Consider the following 13,704-nt stretch of genomic DNA (forward strand, 5'->3'; position numbering starts at 1 on the left):
TGCAGGCTCTGAGTGGGCTGCCCCTTCCCCACCCCCCCTTTTCACCATCCCTTGTGGGCACCCACTCTCCTCCTCCACCCCCTGCACATACTAATCCCCTTTCCCCCCCACCTCAGACACTTTTTCTGGCATCGATTCTCTGCCCCCACCGGGCCACTGGGGCGCCCCCTCACGCACACAGCTAAGCTGCTCGTGGCCCCATGCTCTTGCCCTGGAAGCCCATGACACCCCAGTCCCATTGTAGCCAGGCGCTGATGATGAGCTTCCTTCCATTTCCCCCCACGTGCCTTTCAGCGCAGAAAGGGGACAGGGGACATCCCATTTACATCGGGGCTGGGCAGTAGTGGGTGGTGATGACTGGGCTCCTGTGTGTAGTTTGGGGGAGATTAGAAGGAATTATTGAGAGCTTCCCTGATCTTCGCTGTCGTCTTTTTTCTAGCCCCTCTCCTCTCACTGGGAGGAGGCGTTAAAGTCCGTCCCCTCCCCCAGTATATTGCTGGTGCGCTCAGACCACTGCTGTGTGTGGTTCCTGTTTGCCGAGCCCGTGGGGAGGGGGAGAGAGGAGGACCCTTTAAAGAGAGCACAACCCAAACACAGAGTGAGATTGTCCATTTCCTTTCTCTGTGTGTGTTCATTGTCTGTTCCCCACACCCCATGGTGTCTCCTCTCCAGGTTTGGGGTGTGTGGTGGGGGGGTCGCTATGTCGGATGACGATTCGAGGGCCAGCACCAGCTCCTCCTCATCTTCATCCTCCAACCAACAGACAGAGAAAGAGACAAACACGCCTAAGAAGAAGGAAAGTAAAGTCAGCATGAGTAAAAACTCCAAACTCCTCTCCACCAGCGCCAAGAGGTGAGACTGTTAGCAACTAAACACCACCTCACTGCTGTCTCTGCTTGTCCAACTCTTCTCTTTGCCTCCCTTCCATTGCTCATTAATCACTCCCATTCGTTATGACTGGAAATTATACCTTCAACCCCCCCTCACTATCTCCATGAAGCAAAGAGCACCTACATACTATTACTGCTTCTGCCAGCCTCTCCTCCTCCCAAGCACTACCACAGTCTATCTTCCTTCTCAGCAACATCCTTCTTCTCCATAGTTATTGCTCTTCTCATCCCCTTTCTTCATCAGAAGTATAGATAGCCAGAATTGCATGCGAGTGTAATTCCTGTTTTTTTTCTGAACTCTGTGGCCTTAAGCAAACTATTTAACTTCTTCATCAGTTTGCCCATCAGTAAAATGGGGATGACAATTGATTTTTTTTATAAAGCATTTTGAGCTCTCTTATTGAAAGGCCTCTTACAAAGTCAGCCCATCAAACCATCGCTACTGTCCTGTCTCCATGTCACTAGCGTTCAGTTCTTGTCTATGTTGGGAAATTGACCCAAATAACTCTTCTACTACTTCAGCCAACACTTTAGTCTGAAATAATTATTCTGCTCATAGGCAACTGGTAGGGGGTGCATGGGGGTCTGACACCGATGTTGTTGGCAGCTCTGACAGGGCCACCACCTTTGGTGGCTTCTGCAAGTGCCCCACTGATTCAGGAGGCACCAGTCACTCATGATTCTGCTGACAAAACATAGTATTTTTTCCAGAATATTGTTCCCAGAAGGGAGTCATACCAGAATAGTTAAATTTATTCTAGAACAGCGAGCCTAGAATTGCTGTGCTGGTCATTTTTTCCCAGTAGTCAGACCCTTAAAGCTAACTCACTTCTACAATATTACTGCTACCCTCTCTGCTCTGCTTCTCATCTTACCTGAATTCACCACCATCATGCTCCCAAAAGCATGAAGAATGGAGTTTCCAAGAAAACTTCCATTACTTCTTCCACAAACAGAATATTCCATCTACTTAATGGCTTTGCCATGCAGCAGCAAAAAGCTTCCCAGCTGTAGATGTCAACAGTGTCTGGATTTTTGTCAATTTTTCTATGATTTCTCAGCTGATGCCAGTCTGTCACAGCCCAGATCTTGTGGTGTTTAGGCAGTTGGTTAGGCAGACCTCAACAGAGCACATTTACTTAGCAGTCACCTAGCCAGTGGCAACAAGGTTTCTTGTAAAGCCTGCTGATTGTAAATTGCCTAATATAAATAGGCTGTGGTTCTCATAACATGTGACAAATGGAAGAAAATGCAAAGGAGAAGGAAGGGAGGTTGGTTGTATGGAGGGGGTAGATATGAAAGTGAGGTCTGAATGGTACTAATGGGACTGAGGGGTAGGGGGTGGTAGCTGGGTGGTTGGTGATGGGAAGGGTAGTGCAGTGCTGCATAGGCACAGAGGCTTTTGAAGCAGGAGGCAATGAAGGGACTGGAGTGTTGTTTGGACATGGCAGTTCTGTACATGTAAGTGGGGGGGTGCTATATGCTATCGTGGAGGCAATAAAGGAGTTGGAGGTTGTGGGGGCATAAAGGGCCTTGGAGATGTATGGATATTCACTTCCCTTTAGTACTTTTTCCCAGAGATGACTTGGGAGTGTGTGCCAGTTTGGTTCTACTTCTAGTTGTTTGCCCACCAAGGTCCAGCCCCTTCCCATGGGAAGATGGTGAAGTCAGTGTTGGCAGTGGAAGATTGTGGCACTAGTTGTTTAGGCCAGAGCAGTGGGACAAGGATGCAAAATCTCCAGGCTACAGCCTCCTACTCAGCCAGTGCATTGGGTCTGTTAGGAGAACCTGTCTTATTATGAGTGTGATGGAAGGGGAAAAGGCCCTGTCTGTTCCACCGTGTGGTTTGCAGTGGCGTCTGCCTGTATCATAATGCATTGGTCTGCGGCTCTGGCGTGGTGGTGGGGGGAAATGCAGTGTCTTTTTTACTTTCAGTGTCTCTGGGTATACATGGGAGAGGGTTTTGCATACTTGCACACAGGGTTTTGCGCACACACAGCCACAGACTCAAGTGACTGCATTGGTAAAACCTATGTGTTGAGCATGATCCCACATAGTGACTTACCTTTGTTCTCTCTTGTTTTTATTGCCACAGGATTCAGAAGGAATTGGCTGACATCACTTTAGATCCACCTCCCAACTGCAGGTTTGTGTTGGGTTTTTTTGTTTTTGTTTTTTTTGGGGGGGGAGGGGGTTGTGGGGCAGGGAGGAGCTAAAGGATGCTTTTTATTATTTCTAAATACTGTGTCTTCATAGGTTATAGATACAGTGGATGAACAACTGTTTAGATTAACATAAATACTTTCATGAATGCTTGGTTGATACAAAATACTCCCCCTGTGGGGGAAAGCTCAAGAGATTGCATGTGTTTTGACATGAATTTTCTGTTTGTTTTGTTTTTTCATAATTGCATTAGAATTTATCACACTGCCCATGCATATGTTTCTGAAACTGGTCAGTAAGAAAGTGTGTGAAAACTTGCCCCTTGTTGGTTTTTTCCTCTGGTTTAAAAATCTAACACTTGACTGTGTTAATCTTATTTATATAAGAGTACTGCCAAAAAAGCAAAGAATAGTAAAAAACTATGGGTTCTTTTCAGCTCTTTGCTAAGCAGGAACAAGGGTGGAGGGGAGGTGTGTGTCAGTATGTGTACCAAAGAAGACAGTCTGGTATCTAATAAAATAAGAGACTGGAGTATGCTCTTGGCCTCTCTAAAATGGTTATTTGAACTATATTTTAAAGATGTAAACACTTTGTTCAATATACCTACTAAATGTTATTTTGTTCCTCTCTGAGTTGTCTTGGCTTCCTTGATGCCACTCAGCATTTGGGGATGAAACAGCCTTTGGTTGAACAGAAAGACTGCTTTCAGCCTGGTCTCTGTCCACTTCAGTTGCTGTAGACCTATTTCCAAAGAGCTTCTTTAGTTCTTTATCTGACTGCTCAGATCTTCCTGCTACTGCTGAGCCAGGTCTGAAGCTTTTGATGTCAGTCATGGCAGCAATTAAAAGAAAAATGCCATTTAACAATTCAGAATTGGTCTCTCAGTTATTCGGAGTGGATTTTCCACTCACTTTTATATTGTTAGCACTTTGAAGTTTCTTACTCTCCTGTTTTGGTCAGCAGGGAGACATTAGCATTGGAGTTAGGTGAAGGGGTCCTGAATAGCCTTTTTAGGGCCCCTTTCTCAGGACTCTTAACTGCAGTATCTGGGGATGGGAAGACAGTATGCAGGAACAAGGCAGATCTAGAGTGAAAGAAACTTTACCTTTATTTAAAGGTTCAGCTAAAAGACACCTCTGGCCCTTGTCGCCAAAAATCAGCAACTGTACTGATGGGTGATACACCAAAGAAAAAAGGAGATTCTCATATTTTTATGTTGTTTTTTTTAATAAAAATATATTTTTAAGATGGCTTAAAATTTGACTAGATGAATTGAAATAGTTCAGTGGTTAATAGGCAAGGAATGCTTTTTATGTAATGGTAAGGTGTGTAGCATTTGAAAAATAGCTAATGAGTTTTGTACTCTTCAGATACTGCTAAATTACTTTAATGGTGTTATTGTGCCCAGGAACTGTTGTGAGGGGCACCTCCTATGTTTCTTTATAAAGAAATCAGGTTGCAGCTTTCATGCAGAGCCTCCTATAAATGATGTCAAAATCCTAATGTTCTTTTATCTACTCATTGCTTTTCCTGGGTCAAGATTAGTTACCAAATGAGTTTTTTTCAAAATGTATATTATGTAGCCATAAAAGTGTTTTCTTACTAACATAATGTAGTTCATTGGCAGTTATATATTTTGAGGCACCTATAGACAAATTTGCACTGTTTCAGCCTTTATGAATGGTTTAAATGGTGGAAATTAGTTCACTGTACAAATAGTTATAATAATAGCAAACTGATGTCCTGCATTCTTTCTGGCCTTCAGATGAATGAGTGGAAGTTGGCAGTTCTATTTAGCAAACACTTTTATAAAAATTTTTAACCTTAAGTATGTTGATAAAGGAAAAAAAATCTGTATTTTTCTTTGTGAAAGCAGGTCTGCTAGTCTTGATGTAGAACTAAATTTTCATATTTCTTATTGAGAATAAGTGAGTGGGTCTGTTAAGTTTAAAATGGCAAATGCCTTAGATTTCCTGAAATGCCATAGGCTTGATGCTGTAAACAACAGACTTGTAAAAGTGTAGGCAGATGCTGATTGCCACAATGGTGAGATGAATTCCAGCTACTAAAGATATGTGGAGTGCTTATGTCCCATGGAAGTAGTCAAATTAGGAGTGTGAAGAGATTATGCAACTGAGATGCTCAAATTGCTGTGTTAAGGCTATAAGACTGTTGTGTGGAAGTCCTACATTAGTACCACTGCCTTCAATTATTCTTTTTTTTTTCTCTTTGAACTTTTCACTGTGAGGGAGTGACTAAAGTTGGTTTCTGAGCTTAATTTTAAGTCTTATCTATTCATTACTTTTAAAAGACTTCATAATGCTAAAAAAATCACTTATCCCACCCTTCCCCAACCCCCACTGCTCAAGCCTTTCATCTCATTGCTCCCTTTGTGTCTTTTCTCGTAGGCTTCTATGCATTCCCTGTATGCACTCTATGCTACCCTATATGTAGGATGGGGGTCCTTTATTCCTCCATTCCATTCTTTAAGGCTTATCTCAAAGCTCAGTTCTTAGGAGGAACCCTGTAAGATGTGGTGTAAAAGGACCTAAACCCTGTGGACTTCCAATGAGACTTAGGTTCCTAGGTATCTAAGTCACTTTTGAAAACTTAGCTGCTCTAGAAATATTTACCTTCTGTCTCATTAATATAAAACTAATTCAGTGTCATTCTGAAGGCTAACAACTTTCTCAGCCAACTACTTGACCTTTTGTATTCACCATCACTGTTGTCACCTTCCTCTCTTGCCAAGGCATTCCAGACATCTTCTGCTTGCCAGCTCCTCCTTGTTTTCAGGGTCTTAATTTAGGGCCTGCTTGCTGAGCACCTTAAATTGCCACTGAAGTCAGCAGGAGTTCAAAACATTCAACATGCTGAGTTCCTTCTGAATTACCACGATCTTAGACTAGAAACTCTGTTGTTGCTTGATTTATTTAATTTTTTAATGGCTTTTTCAAAGCCATATAGGAGGCTTTGAAAGTCAGGAGTTTTATTTTGAATTTTGTAGAGTTGCAAATGTATGTTCAGCCTTTAATCAAAAAGAAATAGACTTTTTGCCTGGTGAAGCCTTTCTGTTGGCAGTATATTTAAAATAATACTTGGATATTTGCTGATTTCTGTTGGAGAGAGTTTGTGTTCTCTTAAATGTCAGTGGCTAATTTTAAGTGAGTCTTGTTTTCTCTCGTCTCTTGAGTATGTTAACATTTTACTTGAAGACACTGAGGTAGAGAAAAGGGCTGAAAAGCTTTAACTTCCTTTTGTCCTTTAATGAAATGGTTTGGCCTCTGACACTGGTGATGAGAGGTAGAGAATCTGTTTTTTGATTGGGGATGTCAGGTTATAAAAGCTAGCCCCAATTTTTCAAATCCAAAAGATGATCATTTTGTGAAATTGAGATTAACTTCATAGGCTTTAAATAGTGCACATTTACATCAGTCATAATGAAATTTCATTTCTCTTTCTAAATATGAGGCCTTTCATTTTATCAAAACAAACTAACTTATTAAGAGAACTCAAAGAAGAATATGTTGAGACTCTTGTTCTTTGTTGTTATATGTGGATGCTGTTAATAGTGCTATCTCAGCACCTCTTTATATTACAAATTCAAGGGTATCATGGAAGTGGCATTCTCTAACTTTACTTCAAATTTTAAAATAGGATTCTAGCTTGCCATTTAAACAGGGTTAACTGTCTAATTGTGTTCACGAATATCATGACAACCTTGGTACTGCTCTTACAGGGTTTCCAAGGTGTTAGTAGGAACAATAGTATAAATGACTGTCTAGATTTGTTACTGCATTGTCTTCATATATTTGAGCAGCAGTATATATGGGCATCTCACAATCTGAAATCTGTGGAGCCCTGTGAAGTAAATATTTATTCCCAATTTTCTGATGAACAATGGAGGCAGGGAGAAACTAAGTGACTTGCCCAGGGTCACACAGGAAGTCTGTGGCAAAGCAGGAACTGAACCAAGGTCTTCTGTGTTCCAGACAAACACCCTCCCAACTTCTCTGGAGCTGTATAGTTCATGCTTTAGATTTGACGTTCAGAGGGAGCCATAAGGAATTGACAGAGTTTAAGCCTGATCATTTAATTCTATCTATTTTTTTTTCTCTCTGTATAGAGGGATCAAAATGTATATTAATTAAAACTTACTAATGTCCATTTTCAACTTTTCAGCTCTTTGCTAAGCAGTAACAATAGTGGAGGGCAGGTGGGAGTTCATCAGTCAGTATGTGTACCAAAGAAGACTGTCTGGTATCTGATAAAATAAGAGGCTGGAGCATGCTATTGGCATATGGCACATAACTTAATGAAGGGAGGTTGAGGGAACTGGGCTTCTTCAGTCTGCAGAAGAGAAGACTGAGGGGGGATTTGATAGCAGCCTTCAACTACCTGAAGAGTGGTTACAAAGAGGACAGAGCTAAACTGTTCTCAGTGGTGGCCAGAAGTGACACATAGGGGGTGCAAGTGCACCCCCTGAGAGCACCGGTGCACCCCTTGTCAGGCCATGCTCCCTGTGTGGCAGGGGCGCAGGCAGGAGCACCAGTGCCCCCCCTGCAAGCGCTGGACAGGAAGCAGGGCCACCAGCAAAAGCAGCCGCGCTGCTTTTAGAAATGGCCGCGGAGCTCCAGAAGCGGTGCAACTGCTTTTGCAGTGAATGAGATCAGAGCCCCTCCAGCCAGCGGGATTGGCTGCCTGGGGACCCCACCCTGGGTCGCTGACTGGTGTCAAGGGGGGCACATGCCCCCCCTGACTCAAGAGGAACCAGGCACCCATGGTGGCGGCAGATGACAGAACAAGGAGCAATGGTCTCAAGTTGCCGCAACTGGGAAGTTCAGGTTGGATATTAGGAAAGCTCTCACTAGGAGGGTGGTGAAGCACTGGATTGAGTTACCTGGACAGGTGGTGGAATCTCCATCCTTAGCGGTTTTTAAGGCCCAGCTCAACAAAGCCCTGGCTGGAATGATCTAGCTGGGGATGGTTTGTTCTGCTTTGAGCAGGGGTTTGGCCTAGATCAGTGGTTCTCAACCTTTTTTTGTACCAGGATGCATTTGTAAACATCAGTGGCCAGTCCTGACCCACTGCCCCCTGGCTCCAGGCCCCAGTCCCCCAGTGTGTGGGGCAGTGGGAGTGTGGGGCAGGGGGAAGCTCCAAATAGCTCCTCACAGGCTGGAACTCTGCCAGCCTGCAGAGGAAAAAACACCGTTTCCTACACTTTTCTCCTTTAAAGGAGAATCCATTTTTAAAGTTTTTGTTCATGACCCTTTCATATATTCCTGCAACCCACTTTTGAGTCATGACCCACAGGTTGAGAAATACTGAACCAGATGACCTCCTGAGGTCCCTTCCAACTATTGGCAACACGTAGGGGGTGCACATGCACCCCCTGAGCTTGGCGGTGCACCCCCTGCAAAAAGCGCCACTGATTGCTGTCGGCGGTGCCTGCAAGTGGTCTCCGCATGCCACCCCCCTCTTGCCGCCACCATGGCCATAGGTGCCTGCGGGAGCTCACCGCCACACCATTGCCACCGCTGCCTGAGGGCAGTTGCTGTGTCCCCCCTCTCCCCCCAGCCTCGGGGTGCATGCAGCATTCATGCTTCCAACTCTAATTTTCTATAATTTAGGCAGAAATAACATGTTATATTACTTTTCAAATTTATCACGTAAAAAGCTGCCTTCTGCAAGGTCCAGAAGCAATGACCTTTAGCCGGGAAAATGCTGTCACCTTTCCACTATTTAAATAAAATAAAATAAAAGACTTAGCATTGTTACCTGATTCTTCCTGTCGAGTTCTTTTAAATTCCTAGGACAACCATCACTCTCTTTGAGGCTATTGTGTGAGTAAAAAGGCGGCTCTTAATATACATATCTCAGACTGTAGGTTGGTAAGAAGCCCTACACTTCCAAGCTGTGGGGGTGGAAAAGCCATCATTTTAAAAACTCTCCAGTGAGGAATTAAGATTTGCAGACTAATGTGAAGTCTGCAGAATATTTGTGGTTCAAATGCTGTTTTGAACCCTCTTATTTTAATTAATGCACTTCACTTGCATACTCAGAAGTGTAGCACTTGTTTTGACTAGTCATTTTTATATTTCTGAGAACTTTATATGAATACACTTTCTAAATAGCTTTAACTTGGATAAATGCTTAACTGGTCTTGCTTCAAAATGTAATGCATTATCTAAGAATATACTGTAATTTTTAAACCACAGTACAGTAAATATGATTTATTTTTTTTAATTGCATGCTAGAAAGACCTTCCTGAATATAGTCATTTTTATATAAACTTTTATATAATTAAATTCTGAATGTATCTGGACTGAAGTTATTTACAGGTTTTTTCATATGTACCATATTTACTTGAGTAGAAGATGAGGGTTTTTTCTCTTAACATGGGGAGGGGGGGAGCCCCTTGCCTTACAACTGAGCACAAGGCGATGGAGGAGGAGAGACAGGCAGCTGCTGCAGCTCTGGCTCCAACTGGGAGGAGGGGGTGGGGAAGGGCAGTCGGGGGAGAAGAGACTGGGGCGGGGAGATAGGAAGAAGGGGTAGGTAGGGACCTGAGGGCTGTGAGTGACAGAAATGGTGTGAAGGGGAAGAAGGTGGGGAACAGGGGAAAGAGAAGGCTGCAGGGAGGGACAGCAGGCACAATGGAGGGGGTAAATAGGGGGGGGATAGGCAGCAGGGATCAAGCTGCCTGCCCCACCACTTCCATGCTGCCTGCCACCTGCCTCCAACTGCCGCCTGCTGCCTGCCCTACCACGTGCCCTCCTACTGCCCGCCGCACTGCCTGCCCCATTACTGCCCCCCTTGTCGCTTCTTCTCCCCCCCCCCCCCAACCATCTGCAGCAGTGCGGGGAGGAAACATTTAAGATGATCCTCCAATAATTAAATTCCATGCATGGAAAATTATAATAAATTTATACATTTTCCATGTGTAGAATCTAATTATTGAGGGGTTGTCTTGCATTCAGGGTCATCTTGTATTCAGATAAATACAGCATTGACTAAAAAATTTATATAATTAGAATGACAAAGATATCAGGATTTTATTCCTTTGTAAAACCTGTGTGCATTTGTGATTCTCTGACTAAAATACGTATTGCATTATATTAAAATACCTGGATGGCCAAAGTGTTTGTAGCACATTTTATTACTTTACTCTGAAATATAAGTATGATATGTTGTATGCTAAGTTTCAAATGGGAAAAACCTTCATAATGTGTTATGTGTAGTTGGAAAAATATTTTTTGTCATATAAACTCCCAGTGGTCTCCCCGTCTTCTCCTCTGTTTTGGCATAGAATCCATGGAAAAATAACTCTTCCCTTTTGAAACAGTGTATTAACTAATTTAGTGATCCTCACCAGCTGTGCATGGTCTATCTTGCAAACCATAAAAATAAGTGCCATTTATATACTTAGTAAATTCCAAGTATATGTCGCAGTTCCTGCAGGCTAAGTCATCTGCCTGATGTATTCAGACAAAAGCTACATGGTAGCAGCCTCTTTACTGTAGATTGATTAGTTAATATTACAGGAATTCTCATTTCTAAAGCTAGTAAACAGTTTTAGTCAGTTCCCTTTAAAAGTTAGAAGCATTTTAGTGGTAGAGTTTCTACGATCCTGTGGCAATAGCTAGGCTGATTCTGTGGTAGATTTTATTTGGCATATCTTGGCTCGTTAATTCCCAAATGGACTATGTTTTGTGCTCTTGCATGCCAAATATCAGAATGATGAATCTTGAGCGGCTGTGCAAGTGTATCGTGGCTAAGAACAAAGAGGATTCGAGTCCCCTCTCCGTGAACCTTTTTGTACAGTGCTTAATTTTATTATTTTACTTTCATCTTTGTTGTCCTTAAAGGACACCGTGCAACTATAACTATGCTGCCTGTGTATTTTATCCAACAAAAATGATGTTATTTTAGATTTACTCATTAAGCTGGGCTTCATTTCTTTTGTATCCCAGTGTGGTGGCTTTCAGTTTTACACTTTGAAATATTTTATTTTTTATTCCATTTTATTAATATTTTTTTAATGTGAAAATGTTGTGCATGTCTGTGTGGGGGGTTCTCTTTTGTTAGTTTTGTTACAGACGGGCACAGTACTTTGTAGAAATTAAAAAAACGAAACAACTTTGTCCACATCCTAACTCCTTATAATTTAAGGATTCAGTTCTGCAAAGTCTTTATACAGGAGCTAGTGATAATTCATCATTATTCCCGTCTTCATTTGGGACAGGATGATTAAGGGGACTAATAATGTTATGTGTAGCTTCTTGCCTTTTTAAGGATTTGAATCCAGGCCAAGTTGGAACTATCTAAAGTTAGATATTTACTCTTCTTTTACCAATTTACTGAACTCAAACAAAACTAAGTTAATGATGTGATTGCAGTCAAATCTTACACTTTACTCAAATAAAATAATTTATACTTATTTAGCAGCAAAGTTCTAACAATTCTAATCTAATTTCTGACTTTTTGACTTTAGACATGGACTGCAGAGCATTTAATACATTTTAAAGTACTTTAAACTACAACTGTCAAAATAGGCACTACGGTTTGGAAAACTGTTTGTTTGTTTTGTTCATTTCCTTGCCAATTTCACTAACTTGCCTTTGAGACAGGTGTGCAAATTATAAAGGTTCTATCATGTATATAATAAATACCTTCTGTGCATGAAATATAAATTGATATTTGCACAACATCCTGCAAATATTTATACTTAAGAGTAAGTTATACAATGACAAATGGGTACAGATGTCCTTCATAGAAGTGGGGATGCAGAGGATAGTGACCTGTGGCAGATAACTCTTTATTCCTTCGATTTCACAACTTGTAGCCCAGGAAGGACTAAGTCTGGCTGTTAAAAAGTGGGACCATGTTAAATTCTGGCACTAATTTATTTAGTAGAGAAACTAATAGAGTATACAGTGATGCAAAGTGCTATTAAATCTCTCTGGTTCTATATTTTTGTGGGGCAGTCTGTAATGAAGCCTGGTTTAAAAGTGAATATAAACTCAATTGGAATGGCAAGCAATAATGTTTTACACCCACTTTTTGAATTGTGTAAATGACTATACAGGGTACTGTATAAGGATTTGGAGAACTAAACCTCTGATTTCTCCCTCTGGAGTTGTTTGGCTCATATTGGAAGAGTAGATTATCATTGCTGGTTCTGAGTTTTTGGGGGGTTTTTTGGGGTTTTTTTTTAGAAGTTCTCATAAAAGTAAACTGCTGTGATAGAGGTATTACTGCAGTAATTGGGCTGCTGATATTTGATTCTGTTTCTGCCATGGGTAGCTAAACAGTAGATTTTCCCCAAAGCAACAAATTCCCTCATCTGTTAAAGGGAAAGCAGGGAAGAAAATGGTGTAAAGATTTCTACCAACAATCACCCACAAGGGGGAAAAAATTGGACATTAAACATTAAGTCTGAAGGCAAAGGTGGTTTTCCATGACAGATAAATCAATGAATATTAAAAAAACCCAAAAAAACAAAAACCTGCCTGTAGTCTGGACTTGGAGAACTTTATCAGATTTGTTACAAGACGTAGGAAACAGTGGTTATCACACCAAAAAGAACAGTACAAGTTAACAGTAGAAAGTATTTATGAACAGATTGAATATCTCAGCTCAAGCATTAAGGTACTGATTTTGAGGATTGTTATTATGAACATGTATACATTTTAAACTTTTCAAATGGACAATTTCTAGGGAGTTTTATTGGTATTCTGAACAAGCGTAGAATTGGGCTGCTTTGAGAAATGGCCTATAAACTGTAGAGAAATTGCAGTATATTTTAATTAAAGTAGTGTTTAAATGTTGCAGATGGTTTTGAAAGCTTGCTAAAATGTATACAGTTTACAGTTTAAAGCAATTATATCAATACTGTAGTATACCACAAGGGGTCATTTCATCAGAAGTTTCTGATCTATCAAACTAGCAGTTACAATGTTAAACTTGCACATTAATTATTTCCTGTATGTCCTGGTAACCTTTCTAAAGCAGATACTTTGTGAGGCATGGAGACATTTACATTTATACTCCTTGACTTTTATTTATAAATGTATTCATTGGTGAGAACTGGCTGGCTTTGTTTTCAGTAGGATAATTTTAATTTTGAAAACATATCTGTATTTTACATTTATTTGTTTCTTGACAGCAGTGTTATTCATCTGCTTCCTTTGGGATAGCAAAATTAAGAGGCGAAGAATATTTTACTAGTAAACAAAAATAAGCAAACAAAAAATAGCTTTCTACACGTTCTGCTTTAAATAATGAAATATAAGTTTCCTTGATTAAATTCAAGTTAGAGATGTTGTAATTCTGCCTCCAATTCTCCACTGCATTCATCTGTTTTCTGCTGCTCTTCCTAGCACAAATTAGACTTGATTACTATGAGCGTCTATACACGAGCAGCAAGGCTGCTTGGTTAATTGAGTCTGCTGGAGCATGGCAATTACCAGTGTCTCATGTATCAGCATCCCCGTGCTAAAAAATGGTGGTAGGGGTGCTTTAACTAAAACTCATTCGACAAGCTTTAGTTGAAGCACCCCCACTGCCATTTTTCAGCATGAGGATGCTGATACAAGACACTCCAGGTGCTTTAATTAGAGCGGCTCTCAAAGCTGCTCTAAAGCCCCCC

At 41.3% G+C, this 13,704-nt stretch overlaps 1 protein-coding gene across 2 annotated transcripts in view; it reads left to right on the forward strand.

Annotated features, from left to right (window-relative positions):
• Positions 1–241: 241 nt before the first annotated feature.
• Positions 242–13,704, forward strand: part of UBE2E1 (ubiquitin conjugating enzyme E2 E1) — a 66,328-nt gene continuing 52,865 nt past the window's right edge. The window contains exons 1-3 of one of the 2 annotated variants that reach the window (XM_019508755.1): positions 242–598; positions 764–852; positions 2,986–3,036. In XM_019508755.1, coding sequence (XP_019364300.1) covers positions 812–852; positions 2,986–3,036 — 92 coding nt within the window. In that variant the 5' untranslated portion in view covers positions 242–598; positions 764–811. Of the gene's footprint in view, positions 599–626; positions 853–2,985; positions 3,037–13,704 lie in introns of those variants that run through there. The other variant, XM_019508754.1, reaches the window with a different exon arrangement.

Source organism: Gavialis gangeticus, unplaced genomic scaffold, assembly GCF_001723915.1.
Source record: "Gavialis gangeticus isolate Ggan-Ray unplaced genomic scaffold, GavGan_comp1, whole genome shotgun sequence".
NCBI lineage: Eukaryota > Metazoa > Chordata > Crocodylia > Gavialidae > Gavialis > Gavialis gangeticus.